The sequence below is a fragment of the Salvelinus sp. IW2-2015 genome, linkage group LG10 (genome assembly GCF_002910315.2).
Source record: "Salvelinus sp. IW2-2015 linkage group LG10, ASM291031v2, whole genome shotgun sequence".
Taxonomy (NCBI): Eukaryota; Metazoa; Chordata; class Actinopteri; order Salmoniformes; family Salmonidae; genus Salvelinus; species Salvelinus sp. IW2-2015.
In genome coordinates this window covers 8,500,290-8,525,520 of record NC_036850.1, presented here as the reverse complement: position 1 = coordinate 8,525,520, position 25,231 = coordinate 8,500,290, and the positions used below count along the sequence as shown (strand labels likewise).

The 25,231-nt window shown below is 42.0% G+C and overlaps 1 protein-coding gene across 2 annotated transcripts in view; it reads right to left on the bottom strand.

Moving 5' to 3' along the window:
• Nucleotides 1-25,231, bottom strand: part of cdh8 (cadherin 8) — a 104,896-nt gene that overhangs the window by 16,299 nt on the left and 63,366 nt on the right. For both annotated transcript variants that reach the window (XM_023995259.2, XM_023995258.2), the window contains exons 4-7: nucleotides 23,393-23,512; nucleotides 14,030-14,197; nucleotides 13,637-13,824; nucleotides 9,825-10,072 (exon numbers count right to left, since the gene is read on the bottom strand). In XM_023995259.2, coding sequence (XP_023851027.1) covers nucleotides 9,825-10,072; nucleotides 13,637-13,824; nucleotides 14,030-14,197; nucleotides 23,393-23,512 — 724 coding nt within the window. The remainder of the gene's footprint in view (nucleotides 1-9,824; nucleotides 10,073-13,636; nucleotides 13,825-14,029; nucleotides 14,198-23,392; nucleotides 23,513-25,231) is intronic.

Genomic DNA, 25,231 nt, shown 5'->3' with positions numbered 1-25,231 from the left:
TCCTTTGGAGGTCAATACAGACGGGCAAGTTCATGCGGAGTCTAAGTGGCAGACTCGGTAAGGTTAATGAGGTTTTGCGGCGTTGGGCACGCGGGGAGGCAGATCTCTTGGTCCTGCCTTGTAGCACCCGCACATCTGTACGGCCTCGGTAGGTGGTGCGGCGTCTCGGAATGGAGGCACCGGACTGGCGACACGCAGCTTCAAGCCTAGTGCGATGGAAGCAGCGGACAGGGCACTACCTCTCAATAGTGCATCTATAAGGCTGGTGGCTTGTACGCGGCACTCGGTGGCATCCTCTCCTGGTTCTCTTCTTTCTCCGAGTGCCTTGGCTGCGTTCCGGCTGAGTGCAACGGAGCCCCACCCTCAGGACGAGTACGGGGGATAGAAGGAACAGTGCGTATCAGGGCTCTAGGAAGACGACAGGAGGCTTAGTGCGGTTGTCCGGAGACTGTTGTGTCTTCCGGAGGGCAGGGTGGCCCGAATCTGGTACACGCCATTACGGAAAAGTGGCGGGTGGTGGGCTGAGGGGGGTACAGGGCTTCTGGACGCACATGCATCTTCGGAAACCTGGTGCGTAGATGTAAGTGGGGACTGGTGGTAACTTCTTCCTGCTCCGGGCTGTGGGCGGGAGGTTTAGTCGTATCTCCTTTCACAGGTCTCCTCGCCGGCTTGGAAATTACCTTCGGATCGTGCATAGCGAATGGCTCATTTCTTGTTTGAGTCTGGCTAATATATATTGAAGCCTGTGCTTCCACACCTTCAATTACTTGGGTTGATATGCATACACCGTGGTCGCTCAGACTAGCTGCGTGGTAGTGTAGAATCATGACTCAGCTGATTTCTGGGCTTCATATATATGTTAGGTGGCGAACCGGACGGAAACATGCGTAAGGCGAGTAGCCGGGACTGGGCCACACATCCTGGTTCGGGGCGGTGGGTGGTTTTATAACTATGAACCGTGACTTGTTGAGGTGTGGAAGGTCGGATCTTGGAGGACATGGAAAGCGCTTTGCAGCTGTGCGCGGATCCCTTACTTGTGTTAGCGATGCCTTGACAGTCTATCAAATGCGCGTAATGTTTTTTGCAACAAACTGTTTTAGAGTACCTTAGCCTAACGATTATTAGTACAGCAGGGAGGTGGATATAAAACATCTACTGTAGTACTCACAGATTCCAGGGCCATCGTAGGGTCGTAGAGTTTAAGACACAACGATACAGGAAGTGTACGTGCGGCTTCTACTGGTAACCGGTGTCTGCACAGTATCTCCCGTCTCCACGTGTTAGCCTGGGAAGTGGGCGCAGGTCTCCTCTGCTACGCTGTGCCCTGTGGCCCACTACGTCTAGCCCCCGCCTATATCTTTTGGGGTTTCTTACGTATCATGAGGGGCTTTTTGACTGTTGTGTAGCTTGCATTAAACAGCTGGGAGAATTACAGGAAATTCGCTATGGTACTCACTTGGCTTCAATTATAAGAATCCGGAGCTTCTTCTTGATGAGCATTGACTTAATTTTGCTACAATACGGGCTTATTTTGAGTCAATCGATCCAGCGGGTCTCCTTTAGCGCTCGCCGGTGTACTCTCATACCACCTGTGGGCTGTATTTCAAGGGCGCTGGTTTATCATGGGCTCTTCCTGCCTCCATTCCTCACGAGGCGCGGCGATATTTCCCGAATGTGGCCAGTGTCCTTTTCCTCCAACTTACTTCCTCCAAGCTACCAGAATGGATTCCATGTGTAGCAGGCTCCATAAGTGGCCGTAGCCATTCACGCCCGCTTGGTTCTGGATCGGTGGTTCCTTGGTTTCTTTCGGTTTTGCCTCCTATCTTTTCATGATCGTCCGAATAGAGGAGGGAGTACAAAAGGATTATGACCAAAATGCAAGACGTGATTGTGAGAATAATGAATTTATTAAAGTAAAGACGGACAACACGAAAAAAAGGATGACATTGGATGCTTACAAAATAACTCAAAATTGGAGTTAGACAGACGCTGGACATGGAACTAAAAATAAACACGAAGAACTCCACGAACTAGAACAGACTTACAAAAACGAGACAGTCCGTATGGTGCGGACAAACACTGACACATGGAGACAACCCACCACACAACGACATCTGTGAAAAACCTACCCGTAATATGACTCTCAATTAAGAGGAACGCAAAACACGACTGGGCCATCTAATTTGATGAGGCATACCCAGGCAGACCTAACAACTAGAAAACAGAAAAACATAAGATGGACAGCCAACTCACGTCCTGAAACTGCCATACACAAATAACAGAAATAGGTCACGGCGAACGTGACAGGGAGATGAGCGGCTTTCTTACAGAAGCTTGTTTGATATCAACCAAGTCCAGAAGTAACCTTATCCAGTCTAGCAGAGCTATGAGTTTCGCAAGGAATCTTATATGACGTTGTTCAATAAGAATATTTGGTCTATATGACACAAAGCAGAGGATTTCCCAGGTTTTAACAAAACTGTGATAGTGCTGTTCAAGTGTGGTCGGGAGCTTTCTGTCTCTATGGCATAGATAAACTCTGCAGTAGTGTAAGTTAGTATTTGGGTAAAAAGGACGAAAATAAGAATTCACTAAGGATGATTGTCGTCGAAATTAATTGAATTTTTGCTCACTCATGTTGCAGACTTCAAGCAGTCCTGTTTTCTAGGGCAGCAATATGCTTATAACTTTCTGCCCAAAATTTCAATTGTTTTCACACGACAAAATTCTGCCGGGAGGATTTCTCACTTGGATTTCTTGCTATATTTCCTTTATAATTCCACTAATATCTTTTAACACGCGATATATGGAATATATTTTTATATGAAAAGTAAGGCTAGTCGATTATGCAATAAGACAGCATGTTTTAAAAGAGGCGTATGCCTCAAGGAAGACAACAGTGTTGTAATTGAAACAACATTATTTCAGGGTTTGTATTTTTATTGTCAGATGTAGATCTCATTTAGAAGACCAGAGCTCTATTGTCTCTGAGTAATAGAGAGCATTTTGTCAAGTACCAGTTTCTGATTAGAAATTCGCTACAAGAGATGAATGACAACGCAGGACAACTACAACTGACTTGTTGTTTTTCGATTAGGTTGAAAAACTTTTGTCAAGGCTCTGCATAGGTTTGATGGATAAACATTGAGAAACATAAGTGAAGGAAAAACAATAGTGAAAACTCAGTGCATCGTTTTGTCATGGCCATTTGATGTAACTTTGACAATTAATGGATTGCCCGATTTTGACTAGTGTTGATGGAGGCAGCAGTTCTTCACTTTCTTCCAAGCTTACTCTCTGTAGGGAAACAGCAGTAGCATGTGTCTGAATCACCATATATTCCTCGCTACTACACACGAATGATCCAACAGTCTTTGTCCTCCCAATATTTATAAAGCTGACATACTCCAGCAATATTTTAGATTATAACTGAGTATAACCCAACATTAGGAACGCTTCCTATAATTGTGAGCTTGCTACCCTCCTCCCCAGCTTATTAGCCCTCAGAAACACCTCAATGTCATCAGGGCCATGGACTCTACAAGGTGTCAAAGCATTCTCACAGAGGATGCTGGCCCTGTTAACTCCAATGCTTCCCAAGTTTGTATCAAGTTGGGCTGGATATCTTTGGGTGCTGGACATCTGTCTCATACAGAACACGGGGACTGTTGACATGAAAACCACATAGCAAGCATTGCAATTCTGTGTCCACACACAACGGTGCTTTGTTCCCTGGCATTACTACTACCACTATTCCATAAGGCACTTACACCTCTGATGGCAACACATACACAATTCCATGGACTCAATTGGTCTCGGCTTAAAAATCCGTTCTTCAACCTGTCAACTCCCCTTCATGCGACACTGATTGAATTGGATTTAAGAAGTGACATAAATAAGGGGATGTAGCTTTCACTGGTCAGTCTGTCATGGAAAGAGACAGGTGTCCTTAATGTTTTGTACATTCAATGTATGTTATTTGGGTGTTCCTGTGACATTGATTTAATAGCAATTTATTTCCATTTAAGACCCGGAGACAGAATCGTACTGGGGACGCTCCATTGATGATTGGTGGAAGGTATGTATGACAGTGTGTCCACTTTTTGGTTAGTGTGTGGCATATTTTCCTGTATTAGCCTAAATGAGGAGGTTTACAAACCCACACCAGTCAGAGGTTATACTTAAACTTAATCTTTAATAATCTGAGCTTTACAATAGCCTTTGACTTCAGATCAATTAAGTGTTATAAGAATTCCTGAAGTCCCTAAGTAGATAAAAATTTATTTTATAAAGCCAAGATACAACCTCCTTGCTACAAACTTACATGACGAACCACAGATCTTAGGGAACAGTTCGACAAAGAAAGATTTTACTTGTGTTTTTACTACTATCCATAGCCAGTAGCATTGCGCATAATTTCGTTCAGTTTGGTTTCAGACGAGGTTCTAATCTCGTTCCTGGTACTAATCATAGAAAAACATCACGTGTTTCATTTCATTCCAAAACATTACTCATCAGGCTAGTCATTGTCATCGTAGGTACACCCATCTAAGTAACACCACTACGTACATCCTTGACACCGATAACTGGACAAGCTCACTGAGGAGGAGTGACTTGCGCACAGACATTGTGGAGACAGTAATTGGTTCCACTTAACTCACGCCATCCATTCACAATGGTGTAAAACAGATACACGATCACATATGAAGACAAATGTCATTCTGGTCTCGTTCACTTTCTGATATCTGCATAGCGGAGATGGTGAAAGACAAAAGCCTGACCTCTCCCCTCTTGGGTCCCAAGTGACGAGAAGGGAAAAAAGGCTGCAGCTGGCAACACTAATAAGTCTTAGTCCAAAGGGATACATTATAATAAAAGTTTATCACTAAGATATTATGCAGATATGACATTCATAATTACTATATGTTACCCAGACTCAATTCTGATTCATCCACCACGAAGACACTGTTTTAAAAATTAAGTGCTTTGTAACCAAGAACACTAGTGGCACTGAGCTGCAAGCTCACAAAACACATGGAGAACACGAAGGAAGCACGAAAACTCCGTTTAACTCTTGAGCTGATATTTGCAACGACTCATCCTGAGATGTTTTTGGAAAGCGAATGTGTTAGCCTGGTGTTGTTGTAACCGCGTTCTGTCTCCTTTAAGTAGAAGTGTATTGTTGCGCAACACCGTATTTGAATGGAAGATGGTGCAAGAACAGACTCGTCATGTAAATTTCTTAGATGCCGAATTTAAGAGAATGACCTCTAGCTCACACATTGTGGCTGTCCTCTCGTTGTGCACGATGCCTCTTCTATAGAGACTGCGACTAAAACACAGCTATATGGTACTGATAAGTTCCTTTCAAATCCTGCGTATGCAGGCAATTACCAGTAAAACGAGTCTACTATTCTCTTCCTCTGGAGTATATTTTTGCTTTAACATTGATATTATATGATCTCTGATGCATATTGCCATCGAGCTAACCCCTGAAAGACCCCAGCTCAAGCAGTTTAAGAAGAAGCCACTGTCGTCAAACACGCAATAAAAAAGCAGACATACGATTTTTCAACTGCACATGGGGAAAAAGATCGTACTTTATGGAGAAATGTCCTCTGGTCTGATGAAAATAAAAAATAGAACTGTTTGACCATAATGAACATTGATTATGTTTGGAGGGAAAATGGGGAGGCTTGCAAGCTGAAGAACACCACCCCACCACGTGAAGCACTGGGGTGGCAGCATCATGTTGTGGGGGGTGCTTTGCTGCAGGAGGGACTGGTGCACTTCACAAAATAGATGACATCAATGAGGAAGCGAGAAATATGTGGAATAATTGGAAGCAACAGCTCAAAACATCAGTCAGGAAGTTAAATGCTTGGTCGCAAATGGGTCTTCAAATGGACAATGACCACACGCATACTTCCAAAGTTTGTGGCAAATAACTGGTTAAGGAAGCAGACAACAAGTTCAAGGTATTGGAGTGGCCATCACAAAGCCCTGACCTCATCTCTATGATGAAAAATGTGTGGGCATAACTGTAAAAGCGGTGTGCGAGCATGGAGCCAACAAACCTGACTCAGTTTATACCAGCTCTTTCAGGAGGGAATGGGCGAAAAATTCACGAAAATTCACCCAACTTATTGTGGGAAGCTTGTGGAAGGTTACCTGAAACGTTTGACCCAAGTTAATCAATTTAAAGGCAATGCTACCAAATACTAATTGAGTAAACTTCTGACCCACCAGGAATGTGATGAAAGAAATAAAAGCTGAAATAAATCATTCTCTCTACTATTGTTCTGACATTTCACATTCTTAAAATAAAGTGGTGATCCTAACTGACCTAAGTCAGGGAATTMTTACTTGGTTAAATGTCAAGAATTGTGAAAAACTGAGTTTAAATGTATTTGGCTAAGGTGTATGTAAACTCCGACTTCAACTGTACATACACATATAAATACATACATATACACATACATACAAACATATATATATATACATACATATTTTTTTAAATATATTTTCCTTTWTTACTTTCTAACCCTACCACCCCTCCCCTAATTGGAGTAAACTAGTGAACAACAACACMTAGGKCTCTACTTCCAGCTTATACATACTATATACATTTTATGGACACACTCTATTTTACAATAGTTCTATTTTGTTTGTTTTTACTCCTGTCCTTCCTCTACCCTCAACCTCTCCCATTATTTCTGATGTCCATCCGGTTTGATTTCTATTTGTCATATCTTTCAAACTGTGGTCTTTCACAAAAGTTCTTAACCCATATATGTTTTACGGACACAGTATGATTTACTTTAGTTGTCTTGTTATTAGTTGTTGTTATTAGTCATCTATTGTATTTCATGAACATGTAGACAATAGTGGCCCATCCACTTGGCAAGATGTGGCTTGGAAGTGGTTATACCATTTAGACAAGTGTGTTTGGTAAGTGTCATRTAATAATTATAAAACYTTTTTATCTGTACACTTTCTGTTTTTGATATTGCTACTGTACAAGTAACCACTTCACTGTACCGTTCACACTGTACCGTTCACACCTTCTATAACCCTGTGCATGTGACAAATAAACATAGAGACTTTTTGATATAGGGTGTGTGTACCACCTGGCTTGACATGTGGTAAAGAGATGGGTGGGGCTAATGCTTAAGAGGGTGTGAACGATGCTGAATGGGTGTAGACAACGAAGAGCTCTACCAGTAGGTGTCCCAAWACATTCAAGGGCCATTTTCTCAAAAGTGGGGTACAAGTTGARCAACTTTCAAAGCAGAATTATTCTCCCATTGTTCCTCAACTGCAGTGTATGATATACKATTTTCTAGCTCTGAGTCTCTGCTTTCACCCAATGTAAAAAACACAATTTCAAAAGTTGCTACATAAMACTAAATCAAGGCYGTCGGTTACATTTTTWCTCCTGATCTCATTTAGGCTTGCCATAACAAAGGGGTTGAATACTTATTGACTCAAGACATTAAAAAAGTTTTAKATTTTTTAAATAATWTGTCAACATTTCTAAAAACATAACTCCAKTTTGACATTATGTATGTATTATATATTGTGTGTAGGCCAGTGACARGAAATGTCAATGTAATTAATTTTAYATTCAGGTCGTAACACAACAAAATGTGGAAAAAGGCAAGGGGTGTCAATAGTTTCTAAAGGTGCTGTAGCCACAATTGGCTTAAAAAGTCAAACGTAACACAATATCTGCCTATTTATTTCCATCAATATTGCCCCTGTATATCTGTTAGACATAGTGATATCTGTGTTTTGGGTAGACAGAAAGAGTTTCCCCAAAACCTTCTCAATGAAATGTTAGAAAGTAAACCAGAAAGTAGGCTTAATTATTAAGAATTATATCATGACTACTTGTGTCATGACATAATGCAGCAGCAAAAACATCACTAGACCAGCACATTCCTCTCCTCTAAAGGGGTATTACATTCAAAAAGTATCTTCTGATGTGAATTAAGCATTGACATGGARTCACATCATCCAATTTCATTGTTTCTCTATGAATAATTGTAATATTTAGAGTGAAAAACTGGAAAAAAAATCCCAAACCAGGTAAATTAAAAGCGAGAAAATYGAATTRGGGAAAATACAAAGAGTGTCCTATTMGAAAGCTAGGAAAAAATYTATGAGTAGCTTGCGACATGTTTCATAATTTAAAAGTAGCTCTCATGCTTGAAAAGGTTGAAGGCCCCTGGTCTAGACGATCCTATCTGCCATTCAGGGCTGTGTATGTACCTATATTAACATTTGTCTCAACACAATACGATCAGACTGAGCATTTCAATGGCGGCTCATGGAAACYAATAATAACAAATATTTTGGGAATTATTTTCATMAAATAAACACACATAGTGATTTATTAGAAATTAAATAAAAAGACTGCATGGGGGCTTTAAAGGTACAGTACATTKWAATCAAATCACATTTTATTTGTCACATGTGCCGAATACAACAGGTGTAGATCTTACAGTGAAATGCTTACTTACAAGCCCTTAACCAACAATGCAGTTTTAAGAAAATACCCCCAAAAAAGTAAGATTCCATCTTGCAGTGGAGCAATTTATCASTATTGAGAAACAACACAAGATGGCATGAACATCTCAAGCTGTGWAAGAGCCATTCCCTTCCTGCCCCTAAACAGAATGGGTTTACTGTTGAATGCCTTCATTGACATTGGCAGACATGGGAAGCAATGTGACATTAACCACTTACGTGCAGAAAATAATTCATTTTTATCCGGCTCCAAACTCTTACAGCCTCTAAGTAGGTTCCGTAAAGCTTCCTTTAACTCTGATTGCTTGAAAGCTTTCGGACAGCCTTACATACACTGGCATAATATCCTTCAGCCTCAATTCACTTATCGTAATGTGTAATCTTATCCACAAAATAGTAAATACATAAAGTGCTCTTTCATTTAAAACAGAAAACAAGGAATCAGAAATATACTTTCAATGAGAAAGTCCTGAGTGAAAAAAACAACCTAATACATCATTACACTGAAGAATATGATTCCCAAATGCCAGTCTGACATGTCAATATAGTACAATGTAGTACCGTTTATGACAATGATTTTGGCCACTTGGATAGACATGTTCACATAAAAATGAAATAGGGCCATGCTTATCACACATAGATCAGCAGCATAATATATACCACATGTCAAATATGCACAGCACAGCACAGTGATAATGAAAAACGTTGTGAACGTGCAACATAAAAGAGCATTGGGGTCATAGAAGAAGAACTAAAGAGACGCCCAAACATGAGACCAGGTTACATTATCTTGGTATGRCATTTTGAATTTCTTTATGAAGATGGAACCAGGTTGAACTCCCCTGCTTTGGCAATAGCCAAATAATGATTACCAGCTTGCACTCTGTTCACCATGAAATTACACAACCTGTTGAGTGTTGTCCGGGGAACGCGGCAAGTCACTGGAGAATTAATGAAATGCCGGGGTGGATGGAGAGAAATTGCCTGTATAACCTGTACAAGGTGCCCTTGTGGTATTTCCAAGAATAAGTCACACAACCGAAACGCAGCAGGCAAAGTCATCCCGAAGAGAAGTCTCCCTGTGCTGTGCTTTCAAGTTTACTACATTGTGGTCCTAAGGAAACCAGGGCAGCCGTCGGCTCACATTTCACGTCCAATGGAACATGTGGCAAGACTATGTTTTTAAATACATATGATTCCATGGCACACAGCAGTCCTTATATGGGTGTTTAAACAATAAGTTAAACAAGTGTTTGGTGAAATGAGGTTGTGAATAACATCTTGTTTCTTACCTGACCAGACTGCCAGTGACATCAGGATCGCGGGCTGTGACCGTTCCTACAACCGTGTTGATGGGGGCATTCTCATCCACCTGCAGGACAAARGTGGGCTTGGAGAAGACAGGGGGTTCATCTGAATCTTCCACWSRAATCTTCACCGTGGCTGTATCCTTGAAGGGGGCGCCGCTGTTGGGATCAAATCGAATGTTGGCRGCCTCCACCTTCAGTGTATATGACTTTTTAGTCTCGAAGTTCAGGGGCTGTACAAAATGACAGAAACACATGCCTTTCACTGATGTCCAAAGCAACAGGGGAAAAATGCACCTGATGTGGATGGAGAAGAGTCTGAAGCATTTCTGAGTTGAAATTCAATAGTGTGATCTCTGATCCTATCAAAAACATGTAGGGAAATAATCCAAGCACAGGGTGGAACAACATTTGTAATTWTTAGCAATAACCACAATCTCACCTCAAGTAATCCATGTGTTGGCAATTTGTTTTGTGACATCTGCTCTAGGATAGAATAAGGCTGTAAATAAAGTTAATCTAATCTGATATCACACCGATCTGGTTCAAATGTGTTAGGCAATAATGAAACTAATGTTATTTGTAGGTTTGTGCTACCTGAAAATATAATTTTGTGTCCGTGCATTACCATGACGATAACACTGTTATAAGATTATTGCCGGCAATCATTTGAAGGATAGCAATTATTGAGGCATTATCATCACACGAATAGAAGTGGATGTGTATTCAGGAATTCTAATACAACAATGCAATTTACTAGGGAGAATTGCATACCTACTGTATGTGTACTTCAGTGAGAAGAAACAAACCCCTTAAATAACAGTTGGTCTCGTTCCAATTTCACAAGGACATTGAAAAACAGTCCAGTACTTGTTTACACATGCTCATCATTGAATAGTTGCAACATGTAAAAACATCGCAATTTAAGTCTCTGGCGTCCCTGCAGCCATCCCAGACTGTCACAATTGTATTTTGAATCACCTCTGGCCGCTCTTATAATACTATTTTCAATCACCTCTGGCCACTCTTATAATACTAGAATAATGGGACCAAGTCACTTCCACACTCCAAAACCAGGATTTATAGGGAAATCAAAACTYGGCCTTGCCGCTTGAGGGGATGTGAGTTGGCTTTGGGAATGAGAGGGGTTCACAGAGGGATCAAAAAATGTATTCCAGCTTTTCACAAAAAAAGAATAAGAATCCAGTGGTCCCCTAGGCTGGGTTAGGCCAGTGTTGGGGCAGTGCCGACAGCAGGCCCAGCTGTGAGAGAAAAGCAGCTGGGGARGGGGACTGACAGGGGGCTTTGAAGTCCACACGTCTGGCATCAGGGCACCCGTATGGAGAGGGCCCTGCAGCCCAGTCTGCCACGGTCTGAGAAGCTATTTGGACCATTTTCATTTTGAACCGCTCTTCCTCTCTCTCTCTCCTCTGTCCCCACCTTCTTCTCCTCCTCTATGTTGAGAGGAGTGAACAGCTGGACCAAGAGCAAACATTGGTTTCAATGGATTCCAGCCTAATACCAAGTATAAAGGAGCTCAGGGCTAGAAGTGGACAGGGGTCAYTTGTTAGAATTACACCACAGACAAAGAATGGAATTCCACAATTGATAAACTAACTATTCAGCACTATTTCCTGATCACCTCTATTCTGTTTTTGTATTTGATTTACAACAACAATTAACAAGTCAYACTCCTTACTGCATTGCAGTTATAATTGTACTCATGAAATGTAATGCATAATTGACCAAATCTTATAACAAAGCGGTATGTATTTTTTTGTTCTCCTCTTAACACTGTATGATTGTTTCAACAAGCGACTCTACCTCGACCGTTTTACCTCAGKATAGAACTTTGACAATAGTATTCATATGCTCATCCTCTCAAATAATCCTCAATGACATCTGACCTCTCCACTGAGTCAGCCATATTTGAATTGGCCCTCTATGCCACTCTGCCATTACTCATTGTTTTGGGGGAGTTCAATTCATGCAGCACTTGACTCTCTGTAATCCAGAGAGCAGCACTTTGGTTTTCATATTGATGGAACATATGCTTAGTGAAAGTGTCGGACCGGCTTGTGTTGCTACAGTATGTGCATATGAAGATGGGGCAGCTTTTTCACTCCATTTTCCCCATGCTTGTCCCTTGCTGACATCCCCACCTCAGAGCCCTCCTGTGCCATGCTTCAAATTCCCATAAATCTCAGCATAGGATCTGTATGTATACATATTGGCCATTTAGAGACATCAAAGTTCAGTGCTGGCTGGTGGAGGAAGCAGAACTTCCCACTAACATTCCCTGATAGGCCTGAGGGGTGGAAGATAAAAAGCTTAAACCCAAAACAACAAAGCCACTTCTTAGTTTGTGCTTCTGCAGTCTTGTTTAGATCAATATTTTGTAACCTTGCCGCAAAGAATCTTTAATAATTTGCACTTGGTATTTGACAGTAGTTTACAAAACTATTTTTGTGTCGTGGTGCTATTTGCTCCATTTAATCCTTTGTTCTTCCACATCAGCTAAGTGCAACAGGGCTCTGAAACCAAGAAAATGTTGTTCAGAGTACGGAACGGAAGCAGAAATACCAGTTCTGCTAAAGTAATCTGAACTTCACCATCTGGAGATGTGGAGGTGAGAAGAGAGTAGGCAGTTGATTTCCTGTTTTTCACATGCAATCTCATCCATCATGCTATTAGCAATGCAGGCAACAGATTCCAAGCCAAGTATACCGGAATAAAGTGATGAGGCAGAGCCACAGCACTGCTGTCGCTGTGAAATACTAGAGGGAAGTATGTCAAAGGTCTTATTGATCATGTCTAGTTTGTTCTCAAGCTGTCTATTTTGTTTAGTAGAGTATAATCTATTCCAGGCAGATCATCAGAAAAAATATGATTTAATTTCATCCAATAGGAAGTCACAGTGGATGTCCTAACGTAATGTCATTTAGCATCCAAATGCAGTGACATACAATCGCGTTTGAATYATCTACTGTATAGCTCTAACTCCAGACATTAAACTAACCATGAGTCAAGACTTGAGCACACATCCATCACTCATGCATACACTTGAATACTTCAGGCCTGATGTAGCTCCTTCTATCATCGCAGTTCTACGGAACAATGGTGACACTCCATATTGTTGTGTAATAGTAAATATTTAGATTGCTGGAGGCAAACATGCCATATCATTTGTTTTCCCTTTCGTACATTTAATCATCTACCGAATCAACCGTGTTCATTTGGTAGCTGTTTTTGATATAGTCTTACAGGAACCAATTGGTTGTCCCTGACCAATTCAATGGCGAAGGTGCATTAAGATGGAGGAATTCAGATATGATGTCTTCTACGGCGTGTGACATGGTTCAATGTGCCTAGAAATCAGCACAATCACATTTTGTATTTCTTAAAATTGCCACRGTCTTGGAGCTAGAATTGTGATCATGTATACTGTGKTAATGCCAATCCAAAAAAMTGTAACAGAGTGCAATACGGCGAACCTAGCAAATGAGGTGTTTGTGGTAAGTACAGTACATGGGGGGCCGCCATCTTTCTGCATCTTCGCCATTGAAACGGCTTTGCAGTATATATGTAGTACAACAGCATTTTTTTCCCCATGGTCAATTTAAATTAAATCAGTCTAGATATACAGCTCTGACTTGTAGCCTGTATGAACGACCTTCCTCCTTTGATACCCCATCTTGCAACCAACTATTTGGTCCTTGTTTAAGTTGAAGCTGTTAAGGATATCAAGTGGTTGTTGATGGAACCCTAGGACAGAGCAGTTTGCGTCAGGTCCTTACCTTCTTTAGCCGAAGGATCCCCTCTTGAGTCTGGGCATCTGTAGTGATCTCGAAGACATCCCTCTCATCACCGTCAATGATGTTGTACGTTGATTTGGCGTTCTCTCCAATGTCCCTATCATTTGCCTTTACCTTGCCACCAGGTTTACCAATGCCAAGGTCCTCTGGGATCACAAACTCGTACAGACCTGAAGAATAGGACATCATGATTATTTCACCCTAACAGTAGATGTTGTATCCTTATCTATGCATCTATATAACTAGTATAATTCTGATTATTTTGGAAATTCATGAAAAAACATTACGCAGCAAAACAACAACAAATACATTCAGATTTACCAATGATGGGTTCTAACTATAGCATWTGGAGAGAGAACTGGACATTTTGTTTACTTTTTGAGAACTTCGGCGGGTTATCGTTGACATCTGTTAGTGTGACAGTAACTGTTGTTGTCCCTGACAATCCTCCCATATGACCACCCATGTCTTTTGCTTGAATGACGACCAGGTACTCCTCTCGCATCTCTCGATCCATCCCATGTAAAGCAATTTTAATGATTGCTGAAAGCAAAAAAATMAACACCAAATGTGTTGTTATTGCAAAAAATCAACATACACATAAATAAAAAGAATGGGGTATACAAAGGCATTCATAACTCTTGACATGATCGCTTCATTGCACCTTTAAGAGTGTTGCAGTATCCTTCATAACAACCTTTCTTAAACAGAGGTGGAATTTCTGACAGAACACCTGGAGAGAAGCTCTGATCCTGTGGATGGCATTGCAAATCAATGTCTTTGTTTGCTGGAGTGTTGTACTGCTGTCTGCAAGTAATTTGTGTTCTGARTGAATGGGAWTTATGCTGTCCAGGTGCGTCATGCACCCCGAAAGTCTGAGGGGACACCAAGTACGTGAGGATGGCTGGGGGGTAGAGAATTTAGCATTTCTCAAACACCTGAAACAATTTTCTCCTGCAAATCTTGAAACATAATTAATATGCTTAATGTAAAAAACATGTTTATTTTTCTGCATATCTAAGKATACCWCTTGAGCTGTCTGTATCATCCTGACTGGTGGTTCTTTAAAKAAAATAAGCTAACTATGATTCTCTGCATCTCTGCTAAAATCTGGGTAAAAGATTGAAAGAAATGTGTCTTATTCAGTCAATTTAGTATTTTGCTTGCTTTTCTAAAGTCTACCTACCTTTGCCAGCAGGCATGCAGCTAAGATAGTTAGACAAGCTAGCTGCCTAACTTGATTGTGTAAGAACCGACGCTGATGAGGAGAAGCAGGTACGGAGAGTTGAACATTTAATTTAGCACAGACATGGAACAGAACAGGAACAGCGTCAGAACCAGGTATACAAAGACAAATGGACATTAATGCAGAAGCGGGGAACAGACAGATACAGGGGAGGTAAAAAAACCGGTGATTGAGTCCAGGTGAGTGTAATGAATCAATGATGCGAGTGATGAAGGAAGCAGGTGTGCGTAATGATGGTGGCAGGAGTGCACAACGCAGGACAGCTCGGCGCCCTTGAGGCCCTAGGGAGGGAGAGCGGAGCAGGCGTGACAGTACCCCCCCCCCCCCCCCCTCTAGGGGCGCCTCCGCTCCCACCTGACGAACCTGAAGGGCCGGCCAACGCATGGCCGCTGGACCAGCCGGCTGGTCGTTGAAGCCAAAGAACCGGCTGAGGCGTAAGTTCTTGGTGAACCGGCGAGGCGTGGGAGCCGACGATCTGGTTGAAGGTGCCAGCCTGACAATCCCGTGGACTTGGGAGCCTGGTGAGCCGGCTGAGGCACAGATGCCTGGCGAGCCGGCTGAGGCAAAAAACCCTGGCAATCCGGCTGAGGCTGACGTGGGATGGGGCCTGCCGAGCCAACCAGGGAAAGAAACATCTCGAGCCACGGGCGTGGAAGCCCGACGAGCTGTCTTAGCACCCCCATTTCATCGGGTGCAGCTTCGGACCAGACATCACCACCAACCGAAACGCAGCACTCTCCTATGCTTTGTTTTATGGCTTCTGCATTCTGTAAGAACCGACGCTGATGAGGAGAAGCAGGTACGGAGAGTTGAACATTAATTTAGCACAGACATGGAACAGGACAGGAACAGCGTCAGAACCAGGTATACAAAGACAAACAAACATTAATGCAGAAGCGGGAACAGAGCTGGGGAACAGACAGATATAGGGGAGTAAAAACACTGGTGATTGAGTCCAGGTGAGTGTAAGAATCGCTGATGCGCGTGATGAGGAAGCAGGTGTGAGTAATGATGGTGGCAGGAGTGCGTAATGCAGAGCCCGGCGCCCTCGAGCACCAGGGAGCTTGCTAAGTAGGTAGTATTATTACAGAGAAGAATAAAATACAGTACCAGTCAAAAGTTTGGAAACACCTGCTCATTCAAGGTTTTTTCTTTATGTTGACTATTTTCTAAATTGTAGAATAATAATGAAGACATCAAAACTATGAAATAAACATATGGAATCATGTAGTAACCAAAAAAGTGTTAAACAAATCAAAAAAATATATATTTTAGATTCTTCAAAGTAGCCACACTTGCCTTGATGACAGCTTTCAACACTCTTGGCGTTCTCTCAGCAAATCAAATCAAAATGATTTATGTCACATGCGCCGAATACAACAAGTGTAGACCTTACCTTGAATCTTACTTGCAAGCCCTTAAAAACCTTTTCTCAATACAGGGGGTGCTGTTTTCCACTTTGGAAAATATCGTCTCCCAAATTAAACTGCCTCATACTCAATTCTTGCTCGTACAATATGCATATTATTATTACTATTGGATAGAAAACAATCTCTAGTTCTAAAACCGTTTGAATTATGTCTGTGGGTGAACCAGACTCTTTCTACAGCGAAAATCATGACAGGACATGCGAAGCTCTGAAAAATTGTCTCTGATCTCGGATCAGTTTTTAAGCTCTGTGTATGCCCTATGAATCGAAATGAACTGCACCCGCCTTCCCTGGATGTCAGTACCAATGAGAAGTGAATGGTGTCTCTAGTGTGTTTCTCAGAGTTTATAAAAGGGAATGGAGTGAGATGACCCTTCTTTTTGACGCTCGCCAGGACGCAAGGGAGGACATCAGAATCGCATGCTCAAAAGCTCTCGTATTGATCAAAGATATATCCGTCTGTGATTTAATTCGATATAGGTGTTAGAAACATCATAACGAAGTTATTTGAAACGATTTATATCAGTTTATGCGAGTATATTGCTATTTTCTGAATTACCTTAGTATTGCGTTTGAGGATTTGGGCATGTGTGTGCCGTGTAGCTATCGTTAGCTGCTAGTTCTGAAGTTGAGGAGGTCGTTTACAACAAAGCAACGATTCTTTGGACAAAAGACACACTTGCCCAAGATACTGATGGAAGCTCGTCCAAAAGTAAGAGTTATTTATGATTTTATTCCGTATTTATGTGGAAAAATGTAAACGCAGTTGTCAGCCATTTTTTGCGGCACTAGTCTGGCTGTAACTCACAATGTATGTCTAGTACGTAAATTAAAAAATCTAAATCAGCGGTTGCATTAATAACCAAGCGATCTTTCATTAGCTGTCCAACCTGTATTTTTTTTGTCAATCTAACGATAAATAATCGTAAACATAGGTGCCTTTCCAAGATGGCGCCGCGCCGAATGCATGCCATGTTTTGACAGATTACATGCATAACCACGATTTGTGATGCTAAATATGCACATTTTCGAACAAACTCTAATGCATTGTGTAATATGATGTTACAGGACTGTCATCTGAAGAATTCTGAGAAGGTTAGTGAAAAAATTAATATATTTTGGTGGCGATAACATTATCGCCCCTTTTCCTTGATTTAATGCTGGTGTGATGTTAGCTCATTGGTATGCTAATATAACGATATATTGTGTTTTCGCTGTAAAACACTTAGAAAATCTGAAATATTGTCTGGATTCACAAGATCTGTGTCTTTCGATTGCTGTAGGCTGTGTATTTTTCAGAAATGTTTTAGGATGAGTATTTTGGTAATTGACGTCGGTCTCTGTAATTATTCCGGCTGCTTCCAACGCTATTTCAGATTGCAGCTGCAATGTACAACTGTGATTTATACCTGAAAAATTCACATTTTTCTAAAAAAACATATCATACCATAAATATGTTATCAGACTGTCATCTTATGAAGTTGTTTCTGTTAGTGGCTATATATATCTTTATTTAGTCGAATTAGTGATAGCTACTGATGCAGGAAAAAAATGGTGGAGAAAAAAAGTTGTGTCTTTTGCTATCGTGGTTAGCTAATAGATTTACATATTGTGTCTTCCCTGTAAAACATTTTAAAAATCAGAAATGATGGCTGGATTCACAAGATCTGTATCTTTCATCTGGTGTCTTGGACTTGTGATTTAATGATATTTAGATGCTTGTATTTACTTTGACGCTATGCTAGGCTATGCTAGTCAGCTTTTTTACTGTGGGGGTGCTCCCGGATCCGGGATGAGTACTAAGTAAAGTTAACCAACAGTGCAGTTTAAGAAGAGTTAAGAAAATATTACCAAATAAGCTAAAGTAAGAAATTAAAAAGTAACACAATAAAATAACAATAACGAGGCTATATACAGGGGGTACTGTTACCAAGTCAATATGCGAGGGCACAGGTTAGTCGAGGTAATTTGTACATTTAGGTAGGGGTGAAGTGACTACGCATAGATAATAAAAATCAATCAGCAGCAGTGTAGAAAACAAATGGTGGGTCAATGTAAATAGTCCGGTGGCCATTTGATTAATGTTCACCAGTCTTATGGCTTGGGGGTATAAGCTGTTAAGAGCCATTTTGTCCTAGACTTGGTCTTCCAGTACCGCTTGCCGTGTGGTAGCAGAGAAAACAGTCTATACCATTGTAAGAACCGACGCTGATGAGGAGAAGCAGGTACGGAGAGTTGAACATTTAATTTAGCACAGACATGGAACAGGACAGGAACAGCGTCAGAACCAGGTATACAAAGAAAAACAAACATTAATGCAGAAGCGGGGAACGAGCTGGGGAACAGACAGATATAGGGGAGGTAAAAACAATGGTGATTGAGTCCAGGTGAGTGTAATGAATCGCTGATGCGCGTGATGAGGAAGCAGGTTGAGTAATGATGGTGGCAGGAGTGCGTAATGCAGGGCAGCCCGGCGCCCTCGAGCACCAGGGAGCTTGCTAAGTAGGTACTATTATTACAGAGAAGAATAAATATACAGTACCAGTCAAAAGTTTGGACATACCTGCTCATTCAAGTTTTTTCTTTATGTTGACTTTTCTAAATTGTAGAATAATAATGAAGACATCAAAACTATGAAATAACACATATGGAATCATGTAGTAACCAAAAAAGTGTTAAACAAATCAAAAAAATACAAGTGACTGGAGTCTCTGACAATTTTTTGGGCTTTCCTCTGACACTGCCTATTATATAGGTCCTGGATGGCAGGAAGCTTGGCCCTAGTGATGTCCTGGGCCATATGCACCAACCTCTGTAGCGATGATACAACTGGTCAGGATGCTCTCGATGGTGCAGCTGTAGTACTGTTTGAGGATCTGGGGGCCCATGCCAAATTTGTTCAGTCTCCTAAGTGGGAAAAGGTGTTGTCGTGCCCTCTTCACAACTTTCTTGGTGTGTTTGACCAATGATAGTTCGTTGGTGATATGGACACCAAGGAACTTGAAACTCTCGACCTGCTCCATGACCGCCCCGTTGATGTTAATGGGGGCCTGTTCGGCCCGCCTTTTCCTGTAGTTCACAATCAGCTCCTTTGTCTTGCTTACATTGAGCGAGAGGTTGTTGTCCTGGCATCACACTGCTAAGTCTCTGACCTCCTCCCTACAGGTTGTCTCATCGATGTCGGTAATCAGGCCTACCACTGTTGTGTCGTCAGCAAACTTAATGATGGTGTTGGAGTTGTGTTTGGCCAGACAYTTGTGGGTGAACAGGGCGTACAGGACAGGACTATATACACACCCCTGAGGGGCCCCAGTGTTGAGGATCAGTATGGCAGACGTGTTGTTGCCTACCCTTACCACCTGGGMGAAGCCCGTCAGGAAGTCCAGGATCCAGTTGCAGAGGGAGGTGTTTAGTCCCAGGGTCCTTAGCTTAGTGATGAGCTTTGTGGGCACTGTGGTGTTGAARGCTGAGCTGTAGTCAATTAACAGCATTCTCAAATAGGTGTTCCTTTTGTCCAGGTGGCAAAGAGCAGTGTGGAGTGCGATTGACATTGCATKATCTGTGGATCTGTTGGACCGGTATGCGAATTGGAGTGGGTCTAGGGTATCCGGGAGGATGCTATTGATGTGAGCCATGACCAGCCTTTCAAAGCACTTCATGGCTACTGACGTGAGTGCTACGGAGCGGTAATCATTTAGGAAGGTTACCGTAGCAGGTATTACAGTCAGGTAGAGGTTGAAAATGTAATTGAAGACACTTGCCAGTTGGTCCGCGCATGCTTTGAGTACACGTCCTGGTAATCAGTCTGGCCCCGCATCTTTGTGAATGTTGACCTGCTCACATCGGCTACCGAGAGCGTTATCACACAGTCGTCCAYAACAACTGGTGCTCTCATGCATGGTTCAGTGTTGCTTGCCTCAAKGTGAACATAAAATGCATTTAACTCGTCTGGTAGGCTTGCGTCACTGGGAAGCTTGCGTCTGGGTTCCCCTTGTAGTCCGTAATAGTTTTCAAGCCCTGCCACATCCGATGAGCGTCAGAGCCGGTGTWGCAGGATTCAATCTTAATCCTGTATTGATGCTTTGCTTGTTTGTTGGTTCGTCTGTACCTACGGTCACTGTGGGGACGACGTCGTCGATGCACTTATTGATGAAGCCGATGACTGAGGTGGTARACTCCTCAATGCCATTGGATGAATCCGCGTAACATATTCCAGTATGTGKTAGCAAAACAGTCCTGTAGCGTAGCAGCCACGTCATCTGACCACTTCCGTATTGAGCGAGTCACTGGTACCTTCTGCTTRAGTTTTTGCTTGTAAGCAGGAATCAGGAGGATAGAATTATGGTCATATTTGCCAAATGGAGGGCGYGGGAGAGCTTTGTACACATTGAGGTGTGTTTTGTGTGCTTTTCCAACAGTCTCGAAGGAGTTCCCACATATAATGAGCTGCTTTTGGCTGCTTTTRCTTCACTCTGCTTTCCAACTCATCCCAAACCATCTCAATTGGGTTGAGGTCAGGGGATTGTGGAGGCCAGGTCATCTGATGCAGCACTCCATCACTCTCCTTCTTGGTCAAATAGCCCTTACACAGCCTTGAGGTGTGTTTTGGGTCATTGTCCTGTTGAAAAACAAATGATAGTCCCACTTCGCGCAAACCAGATGGGATGGCATATCACTACAGATTGCTGTGGTAGCCATGCTGGTTAATAAGTGTGCCTTGAATTCTAAATTAATCAGCAAAGCAACCCCACACCATCATACCTCCTCCATGCTTCACGGTGGGAACCACACATGCYGAGATCATCCGTTCACCTACTCTGCGTCTCAAAGACACAGCGGTTGGAACCAAAAATCTCACATTTGGACTCCTTAGACCAAAGTACAGATTTCCATCGGTCTAATGTCCATTTCTCGTGTTTCTTGGCTCAAGCAAGTCTCTTCTTATTATTGGTGTCCTTAAGTAGTGTTTTTTTGCAGAAATTTGACCGTGAAGGCTTGATTCACACAGTCTCCTCTGAACAGTTGAGATGTGTCTGTTACTTGAACATTGTGAAGCATTTATTTGGCCTGCAGTCTGAGGTGCAGTTAACTCAAATTAACTTATCCTCTGCAGCAGAGGCAATTCTGGGTCTTCCTTTCCTGTGGCAGTCCTCATGAGAGCCAGTTTCATCATAGCACTTGATGGTTTAAGAGACTGCACTAAAACGTAAAATGTTCTTTAAATGTTCAGCTGACCTTCATGTCTTAAAGTAAAGATGGACTGTCGTTTCTCTTTGCTTATGTGAGCTGTTCTTGCCATAAAATGGACTTTTACCAAATAGGGTTATCTTTTGTATACCACCCCTACCTTGTCACAACACAACTGATTTGCTCAAACGCATTAAGAAGGAAAGAAATTCCACAAATTAACTTTTAACAAGGCACACCTGTTAATTGAAATGCTTTCTAGGTGACAATRTCATGAAGCTGGTTGAGAGAATGCCAAAAGAGTGCAAAGCTGTCATCAAGGCAAAGAAACGGTGGCTTCGTTCAAGAATCTCAAATATAAAAWATATTTTGATTTGTGTAACACTGTTTTGGTTACTACATGATTGCATATGTGTTATTTCATAGTTTCATGTCTTCACTATTATTCTACAAATAGTAKAAATAAAGAAAAACCCTGGATTGAATAGGTGTGTCCAAACTTTTGACTGGTWCTGTATATATAAAAAATATTGTACGCAGAATGAACCTTATTGACTGCAGTGGCACGGTGCAGAAAATGAAGAGCTCAGGGCAAGGATAATCCGCTCAGAAAACAGGCCGGCAGGATAATCAAAAAGATAATCAACACTTAATAAAGGCCTGACACCCTTGGTCATATTATGCCTGAGACAATGCACTGTTCTTACCTGTCTGAAGCAGGTAAGAACAACTCTCCCTAAAAGAAGTGCACACACACACACACACTCACATGTACTCACGCACCACACCCACAGACACACATGCACACACACTTCAGTTATCCTCTGTTACTCACTCCACTGTCATCTCTGTTGATCATCGTTAGCTATTCAAATTAAWTCCTCATCACTGAAAAGGGTGGAAAGACAAACACTAATTTCCATAGATATTCGGTAGGATTTCTTCTACCGTCCATTAACCAAGTGATGGATTGGGGCATGATGTTTATTTATTTATCAAATGCATTTCATTTCCTTCATGGTGTTGGAAGTGTCAAATGGATTATAATGTTTGTTTTTCCCTTACCTTTTATTTGTCATTAACATTCATTAAAACAGCTGGCTCACTTGAATGAGCCATCTGCATTTGCTCAGTAATCATGCAAAGCGTACACACTGATCCTCAAATTGTCCTTTCATAGATTCACTATACCTTCTCCATTTTATTGTGGTAGAGGTGAGTGATTAAAATCATAATATTGTTGAGGAGGAAACAGGGTTTCTACAGTATATGTAGAAATATGCCTTCATATGTATTATGTACATACAGCTTGGATGTTCTTGGAGCTTGTTTATTATATGTTGTTTTTCCAAATTGTGAGCAGTTGATTTCCATCTCATTGATTATTAATGTAATTTCACCATTATTTAATCATGTTGCTTACAGACACACTGTTAACAAGTCGGCTGAAAATGCAATTAGGAAAACAGCAGAGTCAAGGTTGAAGAATAAGCGGACGGCAGATTGAATTAAAAAAGATAGCACTGTCTTTTAAATGTAAGAGTCCTTAAATATCTTGTTTGGAGTTATATCCTCAAAGCGTAACTATAATTTGTATGCTGAGTAATTGTCCATGTATGGATAATATGCATTCAATCTGTACATTTCACTGAAACAACACTTGTTTTGACTGCCATCGAACCGTACAGGAAGGAGTGTATCTGTCCAGGCTCGACAATGTTACATGCCATGATCCTGAATGTTACATTTATTTTGCACTGTTGAGGAAAGAGCTGCAAGTAAGTATTTCACTGTACTGTTTACACCTGCTGGATCCTGTGCATGTGACGAATAAACTTTGATTTTCTTTAGTATTTCACCATGGCAATCCACTCACCAGTGTTGGGGTCTATGGAGAAGTAGGGCTGTCCTTCCAGTATGCTGTACACAAGTTTAGCACTGTTTCCATAGACTGGGTCATCTGCGTCTGTTGCCGTCACCCTAGTGACTGAGGTACCTGTATATGAGAAAGGGCACATAATTAAAAAGAGAGTGGACTTCTGACACCCATAATCACTCCTTACAGCTAGCTTCTCCCCCTGTAATCTTCCTGGTTCCACTATAAAGCCAGAGGTACTTATTGGTAAGGTTAAAGACAACATTATTGCCAGACACATGAATGACACAGCATACTGTGCTACAACGTCCCAACAGAGAAAACAATCTTACAGTGAAGGCTTTGAAAAATGAACAATAAAGAGCAGMGCTGATGCTGATGCCCAACTCGTCATTAGTCTGTGGCTCAGGTGGGAAGAGAATAAAAGGAGGAAAGCTGTTCGCAGGCAGCAACTTGACAGTACAGATGGTATGGTAATTTTTTTTGTAAAATGTGTTCTCAGGTGTTCTGACAACATCGGTAAATGTTCATGGTTACAGAAGGCATCAGGCCTAGCCACAGGTACCCAGGCCTGCTGACTGCAGGAGACATAATGGGTCATAGTGGGGGACAACACTAGTTAAGGCCACCTCTGTGCCTGCCATTAGGAATGTGCCATTAATCTGGCACAAACAGAGTAATAACGCCAGGCCAGTTTAACATGGTGCTTCTCAGTTTTAATATAACGATGCTAACTCTTTTCTATMCTAGTTGATTTCTCTGCTAATTGTTGTTAGGACCATTGATAGAAAATTTGTGGAATAAAGGTGGAGATGTTTCCCTTATGCAGCTGCTGGCGAGGAACAAACAGTCTGTTGGTCTAAACTCCTCTGTTCTGCCTTGTATCACCTGGCTTTGGGGCTTGGCAAATGTTTTTGAGGCCGAGAGCATGAGTTGTGCCTTTGTAGATACAGACAATCTGCAGTTCAGAATATGTGGTGCTCATCATCTGTTTTACAGGCACACTTCTCTGGTAGAGTTCAGTGTGTCAAATCGGAGGGCCTGTTGTCCGGACCTCTGGCAGTCTCTATGGGTGTGCCACAGGGTTCAATTCTCGGGCCGACTCTCTTCTCTGTACACATCAATGATGTCGCTCTTGCTGCTGGTYATTCTCTGATRCACTTCTTCGCAGACGACACCATTCTGTATACTTCTGACCCTTCTTTGGGCACTGTGTTAACTAACCTCCAGACGAGCTTCAATGCCATACAACTCTCCTTCCGTGGCCTCCAACTGCTCTTAAATGCATAAAACTAAATGCATGCTCTTCAACTGATCGCTGCCCGCACCTGGCCGCCCGTCCAGCATCACTACTCTGGACGGTTCTGACTTAGAATATGTGGACAACTACAAATACCTAGGTGTCTGGCTAGACTGTAAACTCTCCTTCCAGACTCACATTAAACATCTCCAATCCAAAATTAAATCTAGAATCGGCTTCCAATTTCGCAACAGAGCATCCTTCACTCATGCTGCCAAACATACTCTCGTAAAACTGACCATCCTACCAATCCTCGACATCGGCGATGTCATCTACAAAATAGTCTCTAACACTCTACTCAACATACTGGATGCAGTCTATCACAGTGCCATCTGTTTTGTCACCAAAGCCCCATACACTACCCACCGCTGCGACCTGTACGCTTTCGTTGGCTGACCCTCGCTTCATACTCGTCGCCAAACCCACTGGCTCCAGGTCATCTACAAGTCTCTGCTAGGTAAAGCCCCYCCTTATCTCAGCTCACTGGTCACCATAGCAGCACCCACCCGTAACACGCGCTCCAGCAGGTATATCTCACT